The following is a 24,672-nucleotide window of genomic DNA, read 5'->3' as shown; positions in this document are numbered from 1 at the left end:
ATATTTCAAACTGTGGAACTTAATTAAAATAGATCAATACACTGTGATACAGCTGTCAGTGGAAATTACAAATTGCAATAGAGCACTCAAATGTGTTTACATAGCTCCTTAGATTGATACTCTCTAATAGAACAGTTACTTTGTAGTGAAATGCTCTAATAGAGCATTCACTGATTAAAATGTGTCAAGATAATTGTAAGAAATGTTGTTAACCTAGGAGCATAAATAATAGTTATACAGGCACAATGTGGAGTCTATGAAATTTATAAACCCAAAGACCTGGGCTGTAGTGTGCGAGCAAAGCGAGGGTGTTACTAAGGGCCTGAGGGTAAATTTTTCATAGACTCCACATTGCGTCCGTATAACTGCTTTAGACTTTGTTTCACATTACACTCAGATTACTTACCTCATCCACGGCTGTTTCTGCTGTAGGGTTGGCAAAAGCAGCTGGTTTTCTCATGATAATACTAACGCCATGGCAACTATGCATCCTAACATGACAAAATAATTGCACTCGTTAAATCACTGCACGTGAACAATGCGTAGCGATTGGATAGGCCTAGATTCTGAGCATATGTTATATTGTGCCTGAAGGCATGGAGTATATTAGAAAACAAGGTGGAGTATATGAGATTTATTACCCACCCAAAACAGCCTAAATAGAGTCTAATGCAAGGATAATGGGAACAATGAAGAGCATAATAGGTTAAAAATTGAAATTCCTGAATGCATTATGGACAAAATTTTGAGCATATTTGACTCAGGCCTAACAAGGATGACTCTAGGCCGCATACCCTGTCAATTTAGATTAAGGAAGAGTTAGTGTATAGTAATGTCAGCTCATAATAGTGGTATTTAATTTTGTTTCGTGCCAAAATGGATTGTTTATGAAATGTGGAATTATTTAATTTTCTGATTGCAAATTTCTAGCTGGGAATATCTACAAAGGAGTAATTTGAAAAAAAATAAACCAATTTGTATTTATTATGCAGTGGTAACATGTCCACCACTCACTACTCCTGATAATGGAGATATTGATTGTTCAGTGGGAGGAGATGGAGAAGCTAATCCTGGAGACACGTGTACCTTCACATGTGATGATGGTTATGAACTAGGAGGTAGTACCAGTAGAACATGTGGAGATGATGGGAGCTGGAGTGGAAATGACACTACTTGTACAATAGGTATGTACACTTTTTGTTTACTGCAGCGTTTTATGTTAATGAATTAGAAACCTTGCTAAGTTTTTTTATCCATCAAAACCATACCTCAAATGAAAAACAAACAGAGAGTATGTTGTAGTTAAATTGTATCTGTGATGGAAGTAACCCATTCAACTATTTAAATATTGAAGTTGACTCTGTAGTGCATGTGCTTATTAAGGCAATAATGATACCCTACTTACAATTGTTATTGCCAGGAATTTGTGATCTAACATATGTATGTAGTGACAGAAAATTTGTACTTTGTGTTTGCTAGTCATTTCCTTGTTCATGATTGTTTGTGTGTTATATACACTACCTGAGCATGTGTAAGATCAAGGTAACCTTGGATTTGGTGTGAACGAAGCCACATGTGTGTATCTAGGACCATAGGTGGCAGGAAGAGGGAGGGTAGGGGCTGTTCAGCCCTCAATCTATTGAGAGAAGGCTTACCCCCCTCAGAATGATTCTTGCCAAAATTATCCTTCTTGGAGTGGGGCTGAAGACCGTGCAAAAGATTGATATACACCCAACCCACTACAAAAAATTGACTTGTACAATTTCTTCTGTAATCAAACTATGGAATAGTTTACCCCGATTTGTAATCAACTGATCAACTACCCCACCCTTAATTGTTTTGTATTAATCCTAGATAATAACATGCATGACACCTGTGCGTTATAAATTGTACTCGATTTCTGCACAGAAAGTACCCTAATAGAACAGTCAAAGTGCTTCTTATCTAAGAATAGTTGAAAATGGAAAACAAATTGTTGCCTACAGTAGGAATCAAAACACTGGCATCTTACTTTGAGAGTTGGTGTCTTCCCACTGTACCAAGTGTTTCCAGGTGTCTAAAGGCTGATTGTAGGTGCTGCATGTTTATTAACCCTCCTGTAGTCAACAGCTAAAAACTTTGCCAAAAAAGGTTTTTATTGACTACAAATAGTCTGTTTATATACTTTTGACTAAAAGGTTGGTATTCTACTTGAAATACTTGAAATACTTCAAATTGTACTATGAATTAATTCTGGTGAACTTTGAGGCACCATGAAAGCTAAAATGGTTACAGCTTCTGGGGAACTGCACCCCACAAGACTCCCTGCTGCCAGAGATTCTATACTCTGGTCAGCCCCCTCACATCAACTACTTCCTCTGTCACTGTGTAGGACCTAGATCTTCATCATTAGTGTGCTATCTGTCTTTCTTTAATAGTGACCTTATTCACACTAGTTTATTATATAAAACAAATCATTAGATGATAATGACCACTGTGATGAATGATTGAAATGGTAGACTGTATTTTCAGGTCTTTCTACAGGATTGCTTCAAACCAACCGAATTGTCATTTAAATATGTTAGCCAATACCATCTATCATTTCATTTCTCTTGATGTTGTACCTATTAAAATTTACACTGGATATAAACAATATGAGTGTGACCCAAATGTTCTGTTTGTTTGTATCAGTATCAATAATGAAGTATCTCTGACTACTTGTACAAATCTGACTCCTTGTAGTAACAGGTTCAGTCTTCTTATGGGACCCTGGTGGGATATGTTTGTGAAATGTTTTAATAGATTACAAGGATTTATGTACTGTACACCCTATTTGTATAGGTTGTGAAACTTCTGGTATTGATTTGGTTTTTGTACTGGATGGCTCTGGAAGTGTTACAGCAACTAGATTCCAACTCATAAGAGAATTTGCTGAAAGTGTGTCTGATACTCTGACCATTGGTCCACAAGATAGCTTAGTTGGAGTGATAGTGTTTAGTGGTAGTGCATCTATCGAATTTAATCTACAGCAACACACCAGTAAAGCAGCTCTTTTACCTGCTATCAATCCTGGTATACCATATCCCACTGGAGGAACTAACACAGCAGCTGCTTTACAGCTTCTGTTATCCAGTGCACAAGATGGTACAATGGGAGTGAGAAATGGACGTACCCAAATTGCTATTGTTGTGACTGATGGAAGATCTAATAATCGAAGGAGGACAATAGCTGCTGCTGATGCTCTTCATGCAGCTGGTATCTATCAGGTTTATGCTGCAGGATTGGGTGGTGCTAACATTGATGAACTGAATGCCATTGCTAGTGACCCATCACTTGTGTTCTTCACAGATGAGTTTGATATGGACACTGTTATTGAGTTAACAGAAAACTTTACTCAGACGATATGCAAAGAAGAAAGTTAGTTTTTGAACAATAATTAATGATGCAAGCTAGCATTTAGAAGTATAAATAATTCCGGAGAAAGGGTTAGAATGATATAATAATAGAAACAAAAGTACAGTCAATACTTCTACTGTACAATTCTAACTACCACGAATTATACTTTGAGGATGTTGCAGCTTTCAATGTCTTAATGTGCAATTTGTTGGTTAGCTACAAGTTTTTCCATGATTCTAGCTGCTATGGATTATACTTAAAGATGTTACAGCTTAATGTCTTAAGGTGTAATTTGTGACTGGATTTGCGAAAAGGGGTCTTCCACACACATCCAATTCTATGAATTGGAAGACCATAACTTTGTGTTTAAAAAAGATCCAAACCTGAAATTTTACCATCCATTAATCTATGGTGGTGCACACTACTGACCAAATGTCAAGGCAATAACTTTTACCAAACGGAAGTTATGAATTGTCAAAGTTGGTAAATTGGATGTGTGTGGAAGACCCCTTTTCGCAAATCCGGTCACATTTGTTGGTTGGTTGTTAGCTACAAAGTTTTAGTATCAACCTAGTTACCTCTGAGGTTCTCAGACACAAAGGCATTCAGATATCACAGTAAAGTTCAGTTCCTATAAATTAAGTTTTTAATACTTGTCCTGCACAACTGATTTATATTTTTAATATCGTATGTGGCCACAAAATATTTCCCAAGCTCAAGGGTTGTAATCTTATATATAATACATAAGCAACCGTATTTCCCAGGAGATTTTATAAATTCATAATGATGTTGGATTCATTTTTAGTCAGTTTGCTTTTACCTGGCCTGTTGTTCTTCCTTGTTACTCCTTAAAAATTAGCAGCGCTGTGAAGCCCTTTAAACACCAGCACTATTTATTAAAAAAGCACTTTGATACAAACAAGAAACAAGAGCAAGTGGCTTACATTCAATACAGTTAGTATATATGGGCCACTCCATGAAAGTATGCTTGTTCCAGTATAAAGCCATTGGGAGTGAACACATGCTCACCTCTTTAATATTACTAGTTTTGGCAAGGGAGCAGGTGAATGCAAACCATGTCTTTCTTCAACTTTTCGAATTTAGTGCTATTAGGTAAGTTTATGCATAATTTAGTATATTAGTAAATTATTCCAACTACTTCTTTCTGATAGCTGTGACTGAATCAACAGCTCTTATATACTTTTACAAACCTGTTGATGTTAGGTGTGCATTTGGAGAATGAATTCACTACAGACTTTTTTACCTGCTTAAACTATTAATGATGGTTGATAGTAGTAGTTACAATACATGGCTTCATCACTTGTATACCCAATTTGAAGTTGGTTGTAATGTATGTTACATAATTTCTAACCAAATATTGCAATTAAACTTGTGCGCATTTCAGATCATGTGAAGTAAATATTAGGTCTACATAGCACTCAGTAGCTAATCCACAGAAACTTAATTCATTTATGCATCACACCTTTTGTATACGTTCTTCATTGTCTACTCACACAGCATGTCAACCACTTACTGCTCCTGATAACGGAGATATTGATTGTTCACTGGGAAATGATGGACAACCTAGTCTTGGAGACACTTGTACTTTCAAATGTGACGATGGCTATGAGGCTAGTGGTAGTACCAATAGGACATGTCAGATTGATGGAAGCTGGAGTGGTACTGACACTGTGTGTACACGAGGTATGTTAATGTCACAGTTTAATGTGTAGAAACCTCTGGTATTCTGACTATCTCACAACAGCAGTTTAACTGGAACCAGAACTATAATTTGAAAACCAGTTTTAACAATTCAAAGTGTTTATAGCATGATAATGGTTGAAGCTATCTATGCTTACTGTATATAAGAATCTACTCTCAAGTAGCTACAGTAACTACTAACTGTTGATGTTTTGTAAGATTGAAATATCAGGCAAGTCCTTTCCAATGAAATGGTAACACAAGCATTGATTTGTTTTTAAGAGGATAGCATTGATTAGATCTAGGCCAAGTTTTGGGTGGATAATAGCTCAGAAATATTTTATATTTACTGTAATGTACTGTAGATCCTGTAAACTAAGACTTTTACAGAAGATAAAAGTATATAGCTGAACACAAAAGCAAAATATTCATTAGATAAGTGCAACTATATTGCAAGTGTCCACATTGTGGTAGAGAGTGAAGAGTACCAATGAGAGGTACAACTAAAATTTAATAAGAGTGCGTTGGCATGTGCCAGGTTAAAGTATACTTCCTTGGGAGCCCTCACCAGCACAAACACACACATTTCACATTTGGTTAACTTTAAAGTTTGGCTAAAATGATCACACTATCTTCAGTTATTTAAAGCTGTTGACTCCCACATCAGATATGTATATATACCGGTATTTAACAATTAAACCAATGTACATATACAGGGATTAGGCCTGCATCAAATATACCAGCATAATAAAAGGGCATGATAGGCTGGAGTAGTAGTATGCCAGCATAATGCTAGCACATTAGGTGTATATTTCAAACTGTGGAACTTAATTAAAATAGATCAATACACTGTGATACAGCTGTCAGTGGAAATTACAAATTGCAATAGAGCACTCAAATGTGTTTACATAGCTCCTTAGATTGATACTCTCTAATAGAACAGTTACTTTGTAGTGAAATGCTCTAATAGAGCATTCACTGATTAAAATGTGTCAAGATAATTGTAAGAAATGTTGTTAACCTAGGAGCATAAATAATAGTTATACAGGCACAATGTGGAGTCTATGAAATTTATAAACCCAAAGGCCTGGGCTGTAGTGTGCGAGCAAAGCGAGGGTGTTACTAAGGGCCTGAGGGTAAATTTTTCATAGACTCCACATTGCGTCCGTATAACTGCTTTAGACTTTGTTTCACATTACACTCAGATTACTTACCTCATCCACGGCTGTTTCTGCTGTAGGGTTGGCAAAAGCAGCTGGTTTTCTCATGATAATACTAACGCCATGGCAACTATGCATCCTAACATGACAAAATAATTGCACTCGTTAAATCACTGCACGTGAACAATGCGTAGCGATTGGATAGGCCTAGATTCTGAGCATATGTTATATTGTGCCTGAAGGCATGGAGTATATTAGAAAACAAGGTGGAGTATATGAGATTTATTACCCACCCAAAACAGCCTAAATAGAGTCTAATGCAAGGATAATGGGAACAATGAAGAGCATAATAGGTTAAAAATTGAAATTCCTGAATGCATTATGGACAAAATTTTGAGCATATTTGACTCAGGCCTAACAAGGATGACTCTAGGCCGCATACCCTGTCAATTTAGATTAAGGAAGAGTTAGTGTATAGTAATGTCAGCTCATAATAGTGGTATTTAATTTTGTTTCGTGCCAAAATGGATTGTTTATGAAATGTGGAATTATTTAATTTTCTGATTGCAAATTTCTAGCTGGGAATATCTACAAAGGAGTAATTTGAAAAAAAATAAACCAATTTGTATTTATTATGCAGTGGTAACATGTCCACCACTCACTACTCCTGATAATGGAGATATTGATTGTTCAGTGGGAGGAGATGGAGAAGCTAATCCTGGAGACACGTGTACCTTCACATGTGATGATGGTTATGAACTAGGAGGTAGTACCAGTAGAACATGTGGAGATGATGGGAGCTGGAGTGGAAATGACACTACTTGTACAATAGGTATGTACACTTTTTGTTTACTGCAGCGTTTTATGTTAATGAATTAGAAACCTTGCTAAGTTTTTTTATCCATCAAAACCATACCTCAAATGAAAAACAAACAGAGAGTATGTTGTAGTTAAATTGTATCTGTGATGGAAGTAACCCATTCAACTATTTAAATATTGAAGTTGACTCTGTAGTACATGTGCTTATTAAGGCAACAATGATACCCTACTTACAATTGTTATTGCCAGGAATTTGTGATCTAACATATGTATGTAGTGACAGAAAATTTGTACTTTGTGTTTGCTAGTCATTTCCTTGTTCATGATTGTTTGTGTGTTATATACACTACCTGAGCATGTGTAAGATCAAGGTAACCTTGGATTTGGTGTGAACGAAGCCACATGTGTGTATCTAGGACCATAGGTGGCAGGAAGAGGGAGGGTAGGGGCTGTTCAGCCCTCAATCTATTGAGAGAAGGCTTACCCCCCTCAGAATGATTCTTGCCAAAATTATCCTTCTTGGAGTGGGGCTGAAGACCGTGCAAAAGATTGATATACACCCAACCCACTACAAAAAATTGACTTGTACAATTTCTTCTGTAATCAAACTATGGAATAGTTTACCCCGATTTGTAATCAACTGATCAACTACCCCACCCTTAATTGTTTTGTATTAATCCTAGATAATTACATGCATGACACCTGTGCGTTATAAATTGTACTCGATTTCTGCACAGAAAGTACCCTAATAGAACAGTCAAAGTGCTTCTTATCTAAGAATAGTTGAAAATGGAAAACAAATTGTTGCCTACAGTAGGAATCAAAACACTGGCATCTTACTTTGAGAGTTGGTGTCTTCCCACTGTACCAAGTGTTTCCAGGTGTCTAAAGGCTGATTGTAGGTGCTGCATGTTTATTAACCCTCCTGTAGTCAACAGCTAAAAACTTTGCCAAAAAAGGTTTTTATTGACTACAAATAGTCTGTTTATATACTTTTGACTAAAAGGTTGGTATTCTACTTGAAATACTTGAAATACTTCAAATTGTACTATGAATTAATTCTGGTGAACTTTGAGGCACCATGAAAGCTAAAATGGTTACAGCTTCTGGGGAACTGCACCCCACAAGACTCCCTGCTGCCAGAGATTCTATACTCTGGTCAGCCCCCTCACATCAACTACTTCCTCTGTCACTGTGTAGGACCTAGATCTTCATCATTAGTGTGCTATCTGTCTTTCTTTAATAGTGACCTTATTCACACTAGTTTATTATATAAAACAAATCATTAGATGATAATGACCACTGTGATGAATGATTGAAATGGTAGACTGTATTTTCAGGTCTTTCTACAGGATTGCTTCAAACCAACCGAATTGTCATTTAAATATGTTAGCCAATACCATCTATCATTTCATTTCTCTTGATGTTGTACCTATTAAAATTTACACTGGATATAAACAATATGAGTGTGACCCAAATGTTCTGTTTGTTTGTATCAGTATCAATAATGAAGTATCTCTGACTACTTGTACAAATCTGACTCCTTGTAGTAACAGGTTCAGTCTTCTTATGGGACCCTGGTGGGATATGTTTGTGAAATGTTTTAATAGATTACAAGGATTTATGTACTGTACACCCTATTTGTATAGGTTGTGAAACTTCTGGTATTGATTTGGTTTTTGTACTGGATGGCTCTGGAAGTGTTACAGCAACTAGATTCCAACTCATAAGAGAATTTGCTGAAAGTGTATCTGATACTCTGACCATTGGTCCACAAGATAGCTTAGTTGGAGTGATAGTGTTTAGTGGTAGTGCATCTATCGAATTTAATCTACAGCAACACACCAGTAAAGCAGCTCTTTTACCGGCTATCAATCCTGGTATACCATATCCCACTGGAGGAACTAACACAGCAGCTGCTTTACAGCTTCTGTTATCCAGTGCACAAGATGGTACAATGGGAGTGAGAAATGGACGTACCCAAATTGCTATTGTTGTGACTGATGGAAGATCTAATAATCGAAGGAGGACAATAGCTGCTGCTGATGCTCTTCATGTAGCTGGTATCTACCAGGTCTATGCTGCAGGACTGGGTGGTGCTAACATTGATGAACTGAATGCCATTGCTAGTGACCCATCACTTGTGTTCTTCACAGATGAGTTTGATATGGACACTGTTATTGAGTTAACAGAAAACTTTACTCAGACGATATGCAAAGAAGAAAGTTAGTTTTTAAACAGTAATAAAATGATGCAAGTTAGCACTTAGAAGTAAAAATAATTGCAGATGAAGGGTTAGAAAGATATAATAGAAATGAAAGTAGACTCAATGCTTCTACTGCACAATTCTAACTGCCATACTTTAGGGATGTTACAGCCTTTCAATACTTTAATAATGTCTTAATGTGTACTTGTTGGTTAGCTACAAATTTTTCCACAATTCTAACTACCATGGATTTATACTTAAAGATGTTACAGCTTAATGTCTTAAAGTGTATATTTTGTTGGTTGGTAGTTAGCTACAGAAGTTTAGTACCAACCTAGTTACCTCTGAGGTTCTCAGTCAGAAAGACATTCAGGTATCACAGTGAACTTCAGTTCCCATAAAATTAAGTTTTTTTATTACTTGTCCTACATATATGTATGTGCATGACTGACTTATATGGTATTTTAAATGTCATATGTGGTTGATGCTGGATTCATTTTGTCAGTTTTGCTTTTACTTGGCCCCTTGTTCTTCCTTAATAATTCTTGTTACATGGGCCAACTTCCCAAAAATGTAGCAGTGCTGTAAACTCCTTTAAACACCAGAACTATTTATCAAAAGTGCTTTGATACAAACAAGAGCAAGTGAGCTATGAGGCTTATATTCGATACAGTTACTATGGGTCACTGTGGCATGCAAACATGTTTACAGCATGAAAACATGCTTGTTCCAGTGCAAAGGCATTGGGAGTGAACACATGTTCATGTCTTTAATGTTACTAGTTTTGGCAAGTGCAAACCATGTCTGTCTTCAACTTTTTGAATTCAGTGCTGTTAGGTAGCTAAGTTTCTACATAATTTACTAGTATTTTAGTAAATATCTACAACTAATTCTTTCCAATAACTGTAGCACAAATTGAATGAATTAGAAACTGTTGCTTTTTACAAACCTGTTGATGTTAGGTATGCATTTGGAGAATGAATTCACTACAGACTCTTTTACCTGCTTACACTATATTAATGATGGTTGATAGTAGTAGTTACAACACACGGCTTCATGACTTGTATACCAAGATGGTGATCAGTTGAAATGCATATTACAAAATTTCTAACCAAATATTGCAATCGAAGTTGTGCACATTTCAGATCTTATCAAGTAAATATTGGGTCTATGTAGTACTCAATAATCCACAGAAACTGAATGTATCTTCAAACTACATTACACCTTTCATACATTCTTCATTGTCTACTCACAGCATGTCAACCACTTACTGCTCCTGATAATGGAGATATTGATTGTTCACTGGGAAATGATGGACAACCTAGTCTTGGAGACACTTGTACCTTCACATGTGATGATGGCTATGAGCTAAGTGGTAGTACCAATAGGACATGTCAGATTGATGGAAGCTGGGGTGGTACTGACACTGTGTGTACACGAGGTATGTTATTGCCACAGTTTAACCTATACACACCTCTGGTATTCTGAATATCCGACCAGAACCATAACTTGATAAACAAGTTTATTTATTCAGGGTGTTGGAACTTGGAACTATAAGCTTACCAGATTTTTCACTAATTAGCTTCCTAGGAATTTACTCTCAAGTAGCTAACTACCAAATGTTTTGCAAGTTTGAGGTGTAAGGCAAGCCCTTCCCAGTGATGGCAGCACAAGCATTGACTTGTTTTCAAAATGGTAGAGGATAGCATTACAAGAATTTGCCAAGTTTTGGATGGATAAAAGCTCAAACCAAATTGATTTTACAGCACAGGTCTTCATCCAACTCCAAAGATCTGCACAGACAGTTCAAAGCATGGAAATAGTATTCAGCAAAAGCAGACCAGTTGATTTTGATAGTGAAATCATCTAATAGCGCATTGATGTAGCTGTACATATACATAGTGAGAAATCATTACTGTCACAGGTGATAAAGACTAGTTTCCCAAACCTGCTAACAGAATTATATTTACTGTAATATACTGTAGATCCTATACACATAAGACTTTTACTGAAGATAAAGGTATACAACTGAGCACAAAAAGCAAAATATTTCATCATATTAAATAGATAAGTGCAACTACAGTATATTACAAGTGTTCACATTGTGTTAGAGAGTGAAGAGTACCAATGAGAGGTATGACTCAAAGTTAACAAGAGTGCGTTGGCATGTGCCAGGTTAAGGTATACTTCCTAGGAAGCCCTCACCAGCACAAAATACACACATTTCACATTTGGTTAACTTTAAAGGTTGGCTGAAGTGATCACACCATCTTCAGTTAGTTAAAGCTGTTGATATTAAAATGCTCCAAGATAATTGTAAGAAATGTTGCTAAGCATATTGAAAGCATAACTACGATGGGAACACTGAAGTGCATAATTGGTGAACATTTGAAATTCCTGAATGCATTATGGACATAATTTTGAGTATATTTGCCTCAGGCCTAACAAGGATGACTCTAGACTACATACCCTGTCATTTACGATTAAGGCAGAGTTAGTGTATAGTAATGTCACCTCATAATAGTGGTATTTAATTTTGCTTCTGTGTCAAAATGGATGGTTTATGAAATGTGGAATGATTAAACTTTCTTATTGCAAATTTCTAGCTGTGAATATCTATAAAGATGTAATTTGAAAAATAAGCAACTGTAAACCAATCTGTATTTATTATGCAGTGGTAACATGTCTTCCGCTTACTGCTCCTGGTAATGGAGATATTGATTGTTCACTGGGAGGAGACGGAGAAGCTAATCCTGGAGACACTTGTACCTTCACATGTGATGATGGTTATGAACTAGGAGGTAGTACCAGTAGAACATGTGGAGATGATGGGAGCTGGAGTGGTACTGACACTACTTGTACAATAGGTATGTACACTTTTTGTTTACTGTATATTATGTTCATAAACTAATAATAAACCTTGCAAAGTTATATTATACTATGCCTCAAAAGAAAAAGAAACAGAGAGTATGTTGTAGTTAAATTCCATTTGTGTGTGTATTGAAGTTACCCCATTCAGCTATTTAAATATTGAAGTTGATGCAGTAGTGTATGTGCTTATTTATCGAAGGCAACAATGATATCCTACTTGTGTAATATACAATTGTTATTGCCAGGAATTTGTGATCTAAGACAGAAAATTTGTGCTTTGTGTTTGATAGCCAATTCTTTGTCTTTTGTGTTATGCACACTACCTGACTGTAAGTAAGATGAAGGATTTGGCTGCATGCGTATAGGACATAGATCTTCATCATTAGTGTGCTATCTGTCATTCTTTAATGGTGACCTTATTCACTCTAGTTTATTATATAAAACAAATCATTAGATGATAATGACCACTGTGATGAATGATTGAAATGGTAGACTGCATATTCCACTAAATACAGTGTAGGTCTCTGATTGCTTATAACTACTTCTCATAACTTTCAGGTATTTTTACAGAATTGCTTCAAACCAACCTAATTACCTATTAATATGTTAGCCAATGTCATCTATCATTTCACTTGTCTTGATAAGTGACTTGCTATTATAATTTATATAATACAGACTCTATTTTTACAGGTTGTGAAAATTCTGGTATTGATTTGGTTTTTGTACTGGATGGCTCTGGAAGCATTACAGCAACTAGATTCCAGTTGATAAGAGAATTTGCTGAAAGTGTATCTAATACTCTGACCATTGGTCCACAAGATAGCTTAGTTGGAGTGATAGTGTTTAGTGGTAGTGCATCTATCGAATTCAATCTACAGCAACACACCAGTAAAGCAACTCTTTTACCTGCTATCAATCCTGGTATACCATACCCCACTGGAGGAACTAACACAGCAGCTGCTTTACAGCTTCTGTTATCCAGTGCACAAGATGGTACAATGGGAGTGAGAAATGGACGTACCCAAATTGCTATTGTTGTGACTGATGGAAGATCTAATAGTCAAAGAGCTACTATAGCTGCTGCTGATGCTCTTCATGCAGCTGGTATCTATCAGGTTTATGCTGCAGGATTGGGTGGTGCTAACATTGATGAACTGAATGCCATTGCTAGTGACCCATCACTTGTGTTCTTCACAGATGAGTTTGATATGGATACTGTTATGGAGTTAACAGAAAACTTTACTCAGACGATATGCAAAGAAGAAAGTTAGTCTATAAATAGTAGTAATTCAAGCTATAGCGCTATAAGTATAAACAAGTGTTAATAACTCCTGATACAAATAATTCCAGAGGAAGGGTTAGAATGATATACGTACTAGAAATGGAAGTAGAACCAATTATTCTACTGCACTATTCTAACTGCTATGGATTATATACTGTACTTTAAAGATGTTACAGCTTTCAATATTTTAATGCCCTTGAGGTGTATTTATTTATTTATTAATTATCAATTTACCACGAGGGAAGGAACAGCACAAAAGGCAAGCCTGTACAAGTTACTGTCCTAGTACAAAACACATACAACAACTAAACAAAACACACACAAAATAACACTTACAAAATAAAACAAATCAACAACAATTATAATTACATCTACAAAACAACAAATCAACAACAATAAATTACATTTAAAAATTACAACAAAAGTGTGTAAATAGCGTGGCAAAAAACAGAACAGCTCTCAATTCCCAGAATACTGATTGTTACTTTGTTCTACACAAAACAAACACGGACACAATAATAATATCATCTAGTATTGATTGATGATGGTGGGGGTATGAGGGTAAGACAATGGCTACGCATAGGCATAGTGTTGTATGTACAATAGTTTGAAAACTTAGCATGTCGAATGTCTTGAAGAGCACACACTGACAAATAGTCACTAGGCGTTAGGGAGAGCACATTAGCACTCCGTGAAATTAAAGCTCACGTGATCTCACGTGACCTTATGACATCACACAAACACACGTTGTGTGATACGTCATCGTCCGGGTGCGTTCACTCCGGACTTGCAGCTCCAAGGCCGTGAATTTCAGTGCATCGTTTTTATACCCCTCCTAGCTGAAATCGATGGTGGGTATCTATAAACAACGTCTTGAAACGTTTTCAGACTGTACTGAACTTAGAAAAAACTGAAAAGTCTCGAGTGAAAAAAAAAAGTTTACTATAGCGGGAATCGAACCTCCGACCGCTCGGTTTCAAGCCTCATGCACTACCGCTTTGCTACTGTGACTACTTGTATAATACTTCCTAATTCTAGCTATAAAAGTCAAACACTATTGAGTTCTGAATGGCTGCCTAACCCTAACCTCGTACATATATTTTAAAACTATTTCCTAACCCTAATATTACTACCCATATCCAGTTCCCTAATCCTAACAGAATAGAAATGATTGCCTAACTCTTACCCTAACCCTAACCTAGCAGATTATAAATGATTGCCTAACTCTTACCCTAACCCTAACCTAACAGATTATAAATGATTGCCTAACTCTTACCCTAACCCTAACCTAGCAGATTATAAATGATTGCCTAACTCTTACCCTAACCCTAACCTAACTTTTACTACCCGATGTGACATTAAAGCGAGTCAGTTCTCTAACCTCGAGACGAAACAGGCTCAGGAAAGTGTCCCTTCACTACCATTCTAATCTCTATAGACTAAATAAAAGACTAACCGGTTGTATGAATATCCGTACAGTATTCCGCGAGGCATTTCATCATTACCTCCTGGCCAGGAAGACCAGACTAATCACATGATATAGATTACGCGATAATTTACGGTATGCTAATGTGCTTTCCCTAATGGTTACTCAAATAGTCCCACCTGGCAGATAAGGATGGTAAACACAGCTTTCTATAGCACACATCATGAGGAATAGACCAAGAGTGCGTAGTTTGGTTCCAGCGACTGCCACAAACCCACTGTGCAGTATGTCTCTGAACAGCCTCTAACAGGTTCACATCTGTTAGAGGCTGTTCAGAGGCATGCTGCGCGGTGATTAGCTACAATTTGTTAGTACCAATCTAGTTGACTTTGTTACCAGATATCACACTTTATAAATTTTGTTTCTTAGCTACAGTAGAACCTCCATTATTCGAACACCTGCGTGTCAGCTGAATCACAAGTGTTCAGATAAGTGATAAATGAAGTCCATTGATTTATATACAGAGCTCTGTTGAACTACTCTAAATTATAGTTAGACGTCAAGAACCAGGGTTCTACGGGATTTAGAAAACTCGAAGGCCCTGGGCTGTAGCGCCCGAGAGCAGCGAGGGCGCTACTAAGGGTCTGAGGGTTTTCTAAATCCCGTAGAACCCAGTGGTTCTTGACGTCTAACTTATTTAGTCTACAACTCGTTATTGTACCTTGAGTTGACAGCTGCTTGTAAATGGGAAATGTATGGCTAATTACTAGAAACAAGCCCTCTACACCTCCCTACATGGTGGGACCTCAACGTGGCTGTTGCTACCCGTTTAAACGCCCATGCGTTGCCAATGTTACAGGCGCGTGCTATGTATCGAAGTACTGGACTCAGCGACTGGACTACAACTCATTGTTGCTGTTGTTGTGCCCCGACAGCTGCTTGTAAGCAAGTAATGTAGTGTTGATTAGTACAAACAAGCTTAAGCCCATTACACCTCCCTCTAATTCAGTACGGCTGTTACTAGCCATTTAAACGCCCATGCGTTGCCAATGTTACAGGCGCGTAATTATCGTGTTTTGTATCGCAACAGAGCGTGGTCTCTATTGGACATGACCGTGGCTCTACGAGATTTAGAGACCACGTTTTCAGCCAATCAAATTTCAGTATCAAACTTGTTGTAGTCTAATAGGACATACATCTTTGACAAAATACTCTAATAGAACAGTCACCACTACGTTTCGGATAATCGAAATTCGGATAATGAAGGTCCTACTGTATTTATGTATGTGCATGACTGACTTACAATAATATTTAACAAGCTCAAGTGTTATCTTATAATGCATAAGATTAACCATATCTGCCAGGAGATTTTATTAATTCATAATGATGTTGGATTCATCTTTAGTCAGTTGCTTTTACCTGATTCATTGTTCTTCTATAATACAAACATTTAGTAGACTGTGAAACCCTCGAAACACCAGAACTGTTTATACAAGCACGTTATGAGGCTTCAAAATATCCCATACATTAAATATGGGCAATTGAGGTGTGCAAGCATGAAACACTTGTTCCTGTACAAATTCATTGGAGTGAACAATTTAAGTAAATAACTGCAACTAATTCTTTCCAATACTTACAGCACAAATTGGCTTAATCAACAGCTATTACTTTTTTCAAACCTGTTGATGTTAAGAGGCATTTGGAAAAGACTTATGTGCCATCTTTCTGCTTACACTATTAGTGATGGTTGATAATAGTATATAGATACAACACACATGGCTTCAAATTTACACAATGTGACCTTATGTAAGAATGAATTTAGGTATCTGCACTGATTCTTTGCACTGGTGACACAAGTTTAATTTCTGCTGCTATTCTCAATATTTGAGTTGCATACCAAATACTGTAAACAAAGCTAATAATATTTATTAGCATGGAAATGATCTTTGCATTAATAAACTTCTAAATACACATACCATTATCTTTCTTCAAACCGTACTGATGGTCAATCAGAATTTTGACAGACATTAACAAGAGGATGTGCCAGTTGACATCTCTTTTATCAGTGACATACATAACTGTTATAATAAGTCTTGTACCCAAGAAGTGGTTGGTTGCAATGCACATTATCTAACCAAATATTGGCAATTAAATCTGTGCACATTTCAGATCATGCCAAGTACAGTAAATATTAGGTCAAGTACAATACTGAATAAGCAACAGATACTTGACCATTGTACCTTCAAACTACATCACACCTTTCATACATTCTTTGTTGTCTACTCACAGCATGCCAACCACTTACTGCTCCTGATAATGGAGATATTGATTGTTCACTGGGAAATGATGGACAAGCTAGTCTTGGAGACACTTGTACCTTCACATGTGATGATGGCTATGAGCTAAGTGGTAGTAACAATAGGACATGTCAGATTGATGGAAGCTGGAGTGGTACTGACACTGTGTGTACACGAGGTATGTTAATGTCACAGTTTAATCTACGTATATGCACCTCTGGTATTGTGACTATCTTATGTTATCCACAATATCCAGCTGCAGTTTAACTAGGTCCAGAACCATAACTTGAAAAACCAACTTTAACTGTTCAGAGTGCCAATTTGTAGGTGGATAAAATCTCAAACCAATTTTGTTTCAAAACAGATCTGCACAAACAGTACGCAGTAGTGAAATAGCATCCAGCCAAAGTAGACCAGTTGATATTGACAGTAAAATCATCTAATAGTGCAATGATATATAGCTATATAATGCCTGTGGTGAGAAATCATTGCTGTCACAGGTAATAAGACTAGTTTACCCAAATCTGCTACCAAAACATTATTTTAATATTTACTGTAGTAATAACTTTACTATTATGCACATAAGACTTAAAGGTAGCTAAGCCCAAGAAGTAGTCCAAGTGTTCACAATGTGGTAGAGAATTACGAGTGCTGATCAGCGCTTGTACTGATGAGAGATACAACTCAAAGTTAACAAGAGTGTGCTGGCATGTGCCAAGTTAAAGTGTACTTCCTCAGAAACTCTTGCCAGCACAAAACACACACATTTCACATTTGGTTAACTTTAAAGTTTGGCTAAAATGATCACACCATCTTCAGTTATTTAAAGCTGTTGACTCCCACATCAGACATGTACATATTATTAATAATTATACCAATGTACATATACAAGGATGACTATAGACTGCAGACCTGTTAATTATGATTAAGGCAGAGTTAGTGAGGTAATTGTTAGAACCATGATTATAGTAAAGCCACATTGTAATAGTGTTATTAGATGTTTTTCTGTGCCACAATGGATAGTCTACTAAATTTGGGTTGCAAGAATGATTTAATTTTTCTTATTGCATATGTTAGGTGCAAAAATCTACTTAGAAGCAACAGTTCATAATAATTATTATGTAGTAAGGGAGACATGATGTATTCAACAAATTCACTGCCATTAGTAGAGTATAAGCACCTCACTTTGTTCTTTAAAATAATGGCTTTACCATATTCAACACCCATCGACAGTTCTTTTCTACCAGGTGGAGTCGCATTCAACACCAATTAACCGACAGAGGCATTAATATATGGTGAACTTGTGGCAGTGTGTTTGTCCAGGGCATACTGAGTGTTTAATATTATGAACTCTTGTCATCAAGAGTTCATAATATTAGAAGCAAAGGATCAAGACACACGGTAGTGTGTCATGCGGCCCAAGAAGCCAGCGCGCACCACCCATGAGTATATTGACAGGAAGAAAGAAAACGCAATTTTCGCACCTCTGTAGCTCTGTACTGCCTTGATGAAACAAGACGATTTTTGCTGTAGACACTCCCTCCAACTTCAGTACTCCGAATTCCAAATTGAAGCGAAATCGCTTCAGGCGTTCCCGAGATATGCAACTTCACAAATTGGCTTAGTTTCTTCGTTTTTTTTCTTCTTAATTTTCTTCCTCTTTTCGCACACTTACAAAAACTGCTATAAAACGCGAACGCCTTATCTGATTGCCTTGAAATTTGGCACACAGAAGGGGGGTATAAAGGCGCATCTCAGTTCCAAATGTGCCTGGAATACTATAAACAGGCAAAGAGTTATGAGCAAATATTCACGATAAATAACACCAATATGTTGTCACGCCTACAGGGTAAACCGCGTATGGGAAGAAGCTGAAATTCGGTGGGTGAATAGGTTAACTGTTGAACCTCAAACCTTTTGTGGTTTGAAAGAAATCGAGCTAAAAACCAGGAAGATACCACGAAAAAACCAACAGTGTGTAACAATTACGCAACCGAGATTAGCTAATAAAAAAATGACTGCTTGCCACGCCTACCAGATAAACCGCTTTGGGTAATGCTTTGAAATTTGCTGTACAGATGGAGTATTCATCTTAGAAAGGCTCTTCAATGGTGTAGAAGAATCACACTTAAAACCACGGAGTTATAACACGAAATCCAACTCTGTGTAGCAAGTGCGAGATCGAGATACTCTAATAGAACAGTCATCCTAATAGAGCAGTCACCCTAATAGAGCAGTCACCCTGAAGAGAATTCAAGAGATCAGCTAGAAACAAGTAACCTGTATAGAGATCAGTTACAAACAAATCACCCTGTGGAGAGTTCAGCTACAAACAATTAACCCTATAGAGAGATCAGCTAGAAGAAGTTACCTTGTAGGGAGTTCAACTACGGAAAGAGATAGTTCAACTACGGAAAGAGATAGTTCAGCTAGAAGAAATCACCTTGTAGAGTTCAGCTACAAAGAAACCACCATGTAGAGAGTTCAGCTACAAACAAATTGCCCTGTAGAGAGATCAGTTAGAAGAAGTTACCTTGTAGATAGTTCAGCTACAAACAAATCATCCTGTAGAGAGATCAGCTAGAAGAAGTTACCTTGTAGATACTTCAGCTACAAACAATTCACCCTGTACAGAGCTCAGTTAGAAGAGGTTTCCTTGTAGAGAGTTCAGCTACAAACAAATCACCCTGTAGAGAGATCAGCTAGAAGAAGTTACCTTGTAGATCGTTCAGCTACAAACAATTCACCCTGTAGAGAGATCAGCTAGAAGAAGTTTCCTTGTAAAGTGTTCAGTTACAAAGAAATCACCATGGAGAGTTCTGTAATAAATATGCATTACATATATAAAATGTAAATTTAGAGAAATATTTAAAGCATTCAACATTTGTTTCATCTTTTTCTTCTTCCTGTGGTAAAGAAGAAAAGATAGGTTAAAAAAACCTCAAAGCCAGCCATAGGCCAGCTTTGGGGTATACAAATACAAAAAGAAGTGAAATCTAATCCAAAACAGCCAATCTGTAAAAAAAAGAGTGCGGCCCTCAAAAAGGCTATGGTGAAAAAAGATGTGAAATCCAAGGTGACGGCCAAGAAATGGCTGTGATGGTAGGTTAATGGTAAAATTTTAATAACAACAATTCAGGTGAATTTTAGTGCCGCTTGGTCTTGGCACAAATTCACCTGAATTGTTGTTATTAAAATTTTTACCATTAACCTACCATCACAGCTATTTCTTGGCCGCCACCTTGGATTTCACATCTTTTTTCACCATAGCCTTTTTGAGGGCCACACTCTTTTTTACATCTTGGCTGTTTTGGATTAGATGCTAATAACAGGATATTAGATGCAGATATTAGATGCTAATATCTGCACTTTACAAGTGTTTTCATTTAGTAGTTAATATTTTGAACTGGTTTAGCTGTCTAATATCATTTATTTTATGGTTTCAGTACATTACTATTAGTATCCACAACATTCAGTGGTTGCTCAGCATTGCATTTGACTATAGCTGTTTTTTTCTATATATATAAATATATATCTTAAAGTGATTCTTCAATGTACAACTGTTTTTAGGCGGTCCACCGGATATTGACGAGGGACCATTTGTACCACAACCAGATCCTATTACCCCTGGAGACAAAATGGTCCAAATAGGGACACCTGCATATGTTATTGGTGGAAATGACATTACCATTAAATGTAACATTGCCAGTGGAACACGTCCAATAACTATTAGTTGGTTTAGAAATGGACTGGAGGATACATCATTTGGAAATGTTTCAACGATCACTGTATCAAATGTGAATGATGGAGACATTTATTCGTGTAGAGCAGACAATAGATTTGGGTTTGATGAGGAAGCCACCATGATAGTAGTTCAACGTAAGTGATATATACTGCATTTTGTGCTAGTTGGGGATAGCGTGTTGCAGTTATGTAACACTATTTACGTAGTCCACCACAGCAAGATAAAATTCATTGGCCACTTACACAGGTATCTAAATCCTGTAGATCCCTTGTTTATCATCAAGACTCACGGTAGTGAGGCGCGCGGCCAAGAAACTACGAAGCGCATGCCCAATTAAAAGATGCGGCCACTACTGTGAGTTATTTACGCGTAGGGTCGGTTTCACAATATTAGCCCTGGATTATGCAATATCTCTCAATAGATTTGTATTGCGTTGTGTAATAAAAAAATCTTTAATCATGGTCGTTTTCTTGTGACCTTGCTAAAATAAAAAATATAGCCGTATTTAGACATATTTCACTTTATTTCTCTACCTTGTGTTGCACATATCGTCACGTTATACCAGTCATCTTGCCCGTGTTTGCACCGGCCATCTAGGCCGACATTATCTAATTCTGGTTGGCCGTACGCGTATTTTCTCCATTTAAACCTGTAATCCCTACAGTAACTTTTAAAGGCACGATGTGGACACAAGCCCTAATGTCTGACAAACAAATTGTGAAAACGTGCAGACCCGTAAGTGATGAGGCAGTATTGGTTTGAGGCAGTATGGATTTTGAGGCAGTATTGGTTTGGTAAAACGAAGCCCAAACAAGTTTTCAGATTGACCCAAAATGCTTTCAACAAGTTACCATGGAAATTTAAAAAAATTTTTTTAACAGAATTGTCTATACTGACTGAGTAACTGACTGATACCTTCAGACAAGCGTAACTTGATAATGGCTAAGGCTAGGGGCTTGATTGTTTTCACTGTTTGACGTCGCTTCGGCCGGACATGTGCCTTTTGGCATACTGCAGTACGTACAGTGCATTCTTCATGGACTTACCAGTGTTCTCCTTTGTGTCCCATTCATCTTTGCTGACAGTGAAAAGTGTCAATTTGGCGGTAGCACATGATGGCTTACCTTCATAAATTGTCTGTATTTTTCATAGTGGCTATTTTGATAGCAGAGGTGCTTTTCAATCAGTTCTTAATTCGTACTGCTGTGTAATGGGTTGAACATAGCCGACAAAGAAGCGTAATGGATACTTCACTTTTCAGATGATAATTGAGGCACGCGTCACTATTTCAGATGTGGTATGTGTGGGTTCAATAATAATTATTTACGAAAAAATGTTAACAAACAAGTACACAGAAAAATTTGGAATTTTCAACTAGAGTAGGGACCATAGCACATTGATAAAAGTACTGAAACAAGCTGGAGTAGTGCATAATATTAAATCACAGTAAAACAATAGGAAGTGTTATATCCCTATTGTGCTCAAGATACCATAATGGAAATGCACAGTAGGGATATAGCACTTCTTATTGTTTACTGTGATTTAATATTGTGCACTACTCCAGCTTGCTTCAGTACTTTTATCAATGTGCTATGGTCCCTACTTTAGTCGAAAATTCCAAATTTTTCTGTGTACTTGTGTCTCAATAGATTCCTGTCTCTGGGGTGATAAAAAACAGCAATTATGTGCCTGCAACGTTGGCAATGCATGGGAGCTTTACTGGATAACCAATGCCATACTAATTGGGCTTGTTGCTGTGTCGGTACACCAACAAGCTGTGGTATAAATAATCTAGAGTTTGAAACAAAGGGTTCCACAGGGTTCCATGGTCCAGAAGTCCAAAGTAGTCATGTGGCTTGTAGTCTATTGACAATAATAAAGTTGTTAGATCAACGTACAAGGAGGGAGACTAAAGGTTGCTGGTTACCTGTTTGATGGCTGCTAAAAATAGGTACCACTTAGTTGCTAGCTGATATTACATTTTTAGAGAGTGAACGTGACTTCTCTGTTAGTAACTTCCTCCTCTGCTTATAGCACCAACTAATAAGGACCTTACTTGTATTCATATCCTAGCAAAGCCACACTTCAAAGAATTTACTTGGACAATATGATATTTATTGCCTGGGTAATATCTACCATATTGTCTAGTAAGGTGTTTAACCCCAAGTGTGCAATGTTGGCAATCAAAATGCAGTGTCAGTATAATCTAATCCAAAACAGCCAAGCTGTAAAAAAAGAGTGCGGCCTTCAAAAAGGCTATGGTGAAAAAAGATGTGAAATCCAAGGTGGCGGCCAAGAAATGGCTGTGATGGTAGGTTAATGGTAAAAATTTTAATAACAACAACTCAGGTGAATTTGGTGCCGCTTGGTCTTGGCACAAAATTCACCTGAATTGTCGTCATTAAAATTTTTACCATCAACCTACCATCACAGCCATTTCTTGGCCACCACCTTGGATTTCACATCTTTTCTTCATCATAGCCTTTTTGAAGGCCGCACTCTTTTTTTACAGTTTGGCTGTTTTGGGTTAGATAGAATAAACAAGTATAAATCAGTATGTATTTTACCTGTAGTGGTAACATGTCCACCACTTGCTGCTCCTGATAATGGAGATATTGGCTGTTCACTGGGAGATGATGGAGATGCTAATCCTGGAGACACTTGTACCTTCACATGTGATGATGGTTATGAACTAGGAGGTAGTACCAGTAGAACATGTGGAGATGATGGGAGCTGGAGTGGTAATGACACTACTTGTACAATAGGTATGTACATACACTTTTTTGTAGTTTATGGTAAATGAATTATTATAATATTAAACTTTGCAAGCTTTTTGTCCTTGTATATATTATTGAAACCATACCTCAAAGGAAACGGAGAGTATGTTGTAGTTAATTTAACTCCATCTGTGCACGGAAGCTAACTGTTTCAGCTGTTTAAACATTGAAGTTGACACATAGCATAGTGCTTATTTAGCCTGTTACTTATGCAACAATCCTACTTGATGGTTATATACAATTGTTATTGCCAAGAATTCATGCTCTTACTATTATATGGTGACAACACACTACCTGAATGTATGTAAGATCTAGATAACCTTGGATTCGGTGGGAAAAACTGTATGTGTGTAGGACCCTAGGTCTTTATCATTAGTGTGTGCTGTTTCTCTTTCTTTAGTAGTGAGTAGGGACCCACCTATTATGCTCAAAAATTTACCTATTATGCTATGCTGCATTGCTCAAAAATTTTACCTATTATGCTCAAATTATGCTCAAGCTTTATGCCTCGTTTCCCATGTTTTGCTAATAAATTTGTAGTTATGGACACATAATAAGTGGCTGAAGCACCTCTTTGCTCTTCATAATGCATCTGACAGAAAAGATCGATATACTCTAATAGAACAATCAGCTCTTTGATTGTTCTATTAGAGTTATTGACTGTTCTATTAGAGTTATTGACCATTCTATTAGGGTATATCAATCTTTTTCTGTGATATGTATTTTGACCATCAAAGATTTGTAGTATGGTTCAAATATTCTTCCTATTATGCTAGCATTATGCTCAATGCTTTCAGGTACCTATTATGCTCATAATTATTCCGGCATAATCAGCGGGTCCCTAGTGATCCTATTCACACAAGGTTGCCTAATCATTAGAAGATAACGACTGTTGTGATGAATGGTTGAAATGATAGACTGCATATTCCACTAAATACAGAATACGCTCCTGATTGCTTATAAGTACTCCTCTTAACTTTCAGGTCTTTTTACAGAATTACTTCAAACAAACC

At 37.0% G+C, this 24,672-nt stretch overlaps 1 protein-coding gene across 1 annotated transcript in view; it reads left to right on the top strand.

The window, feature by feature from the left end:
- Positions 1–24,672, top strand: part of LOC136255112 (uncharacterized) — an 81,172-nt gene that overhangs the window by 34,412 nt on the left and 22,088 nt on the right. Inside the window, exons 18-28 of the mRNA XM_066047831.1 lie at positions 993–1,184; positions 2,821–3,396; positions 4,894–5,079; positions 6,877–7,068; positions 8,705–9,280; positions 10,517–10,702; positions 11,937–12,128; positions 12,823–13,398; positions 17,130–17,315; positions 20,708–21,016; positions 23,456–23,647. Coding sequence (XP_065903903.1) covers positions 993–1,184; positions 2,821–3,396; positions 4,894–5,079; positions 6,877–7,068; positions 8,705–9,280; positions 10,517–10,702; positions 11,937–12,128; positions 12,823–13,398; positions 17,130–17,315; positions 20,708–21,016; positions 23,456–23,647 — 3,363 coding nt within the window. The remainder of the gene's footprint in view (positions 1–992; positions 1,185–2,820; positions 3,397–4,893; positions 5,080–6,876; positions 7,069–8,704; positions 9,281–10,516; positions 10,703–11,936; positions 12,129–12,822; positions 13,399–17,129; positions 17,316–20,707; positions 21,017–23,455; positions 23,648–24,672) is intronic.

The sequence above is a fragment of the Dysidea avara genome, chromosome 5 (assembly GCF_963678975.1).
Source record: "Dysidea avara chromosome 5, odDysAvar1.4, whole genome shotgun sequence".
In the NCBI taxonomy this organism is placed as follows: domain Eukaryota; kingdom Metazoa; phylum Porifera; class Demospongiae; order Dictyoceratida; family Dysideidae; genus Dysidea; species Dysidea avara.
This window is presented reverse-complemented; position numbering and strand designations above follow the sequence as displayed.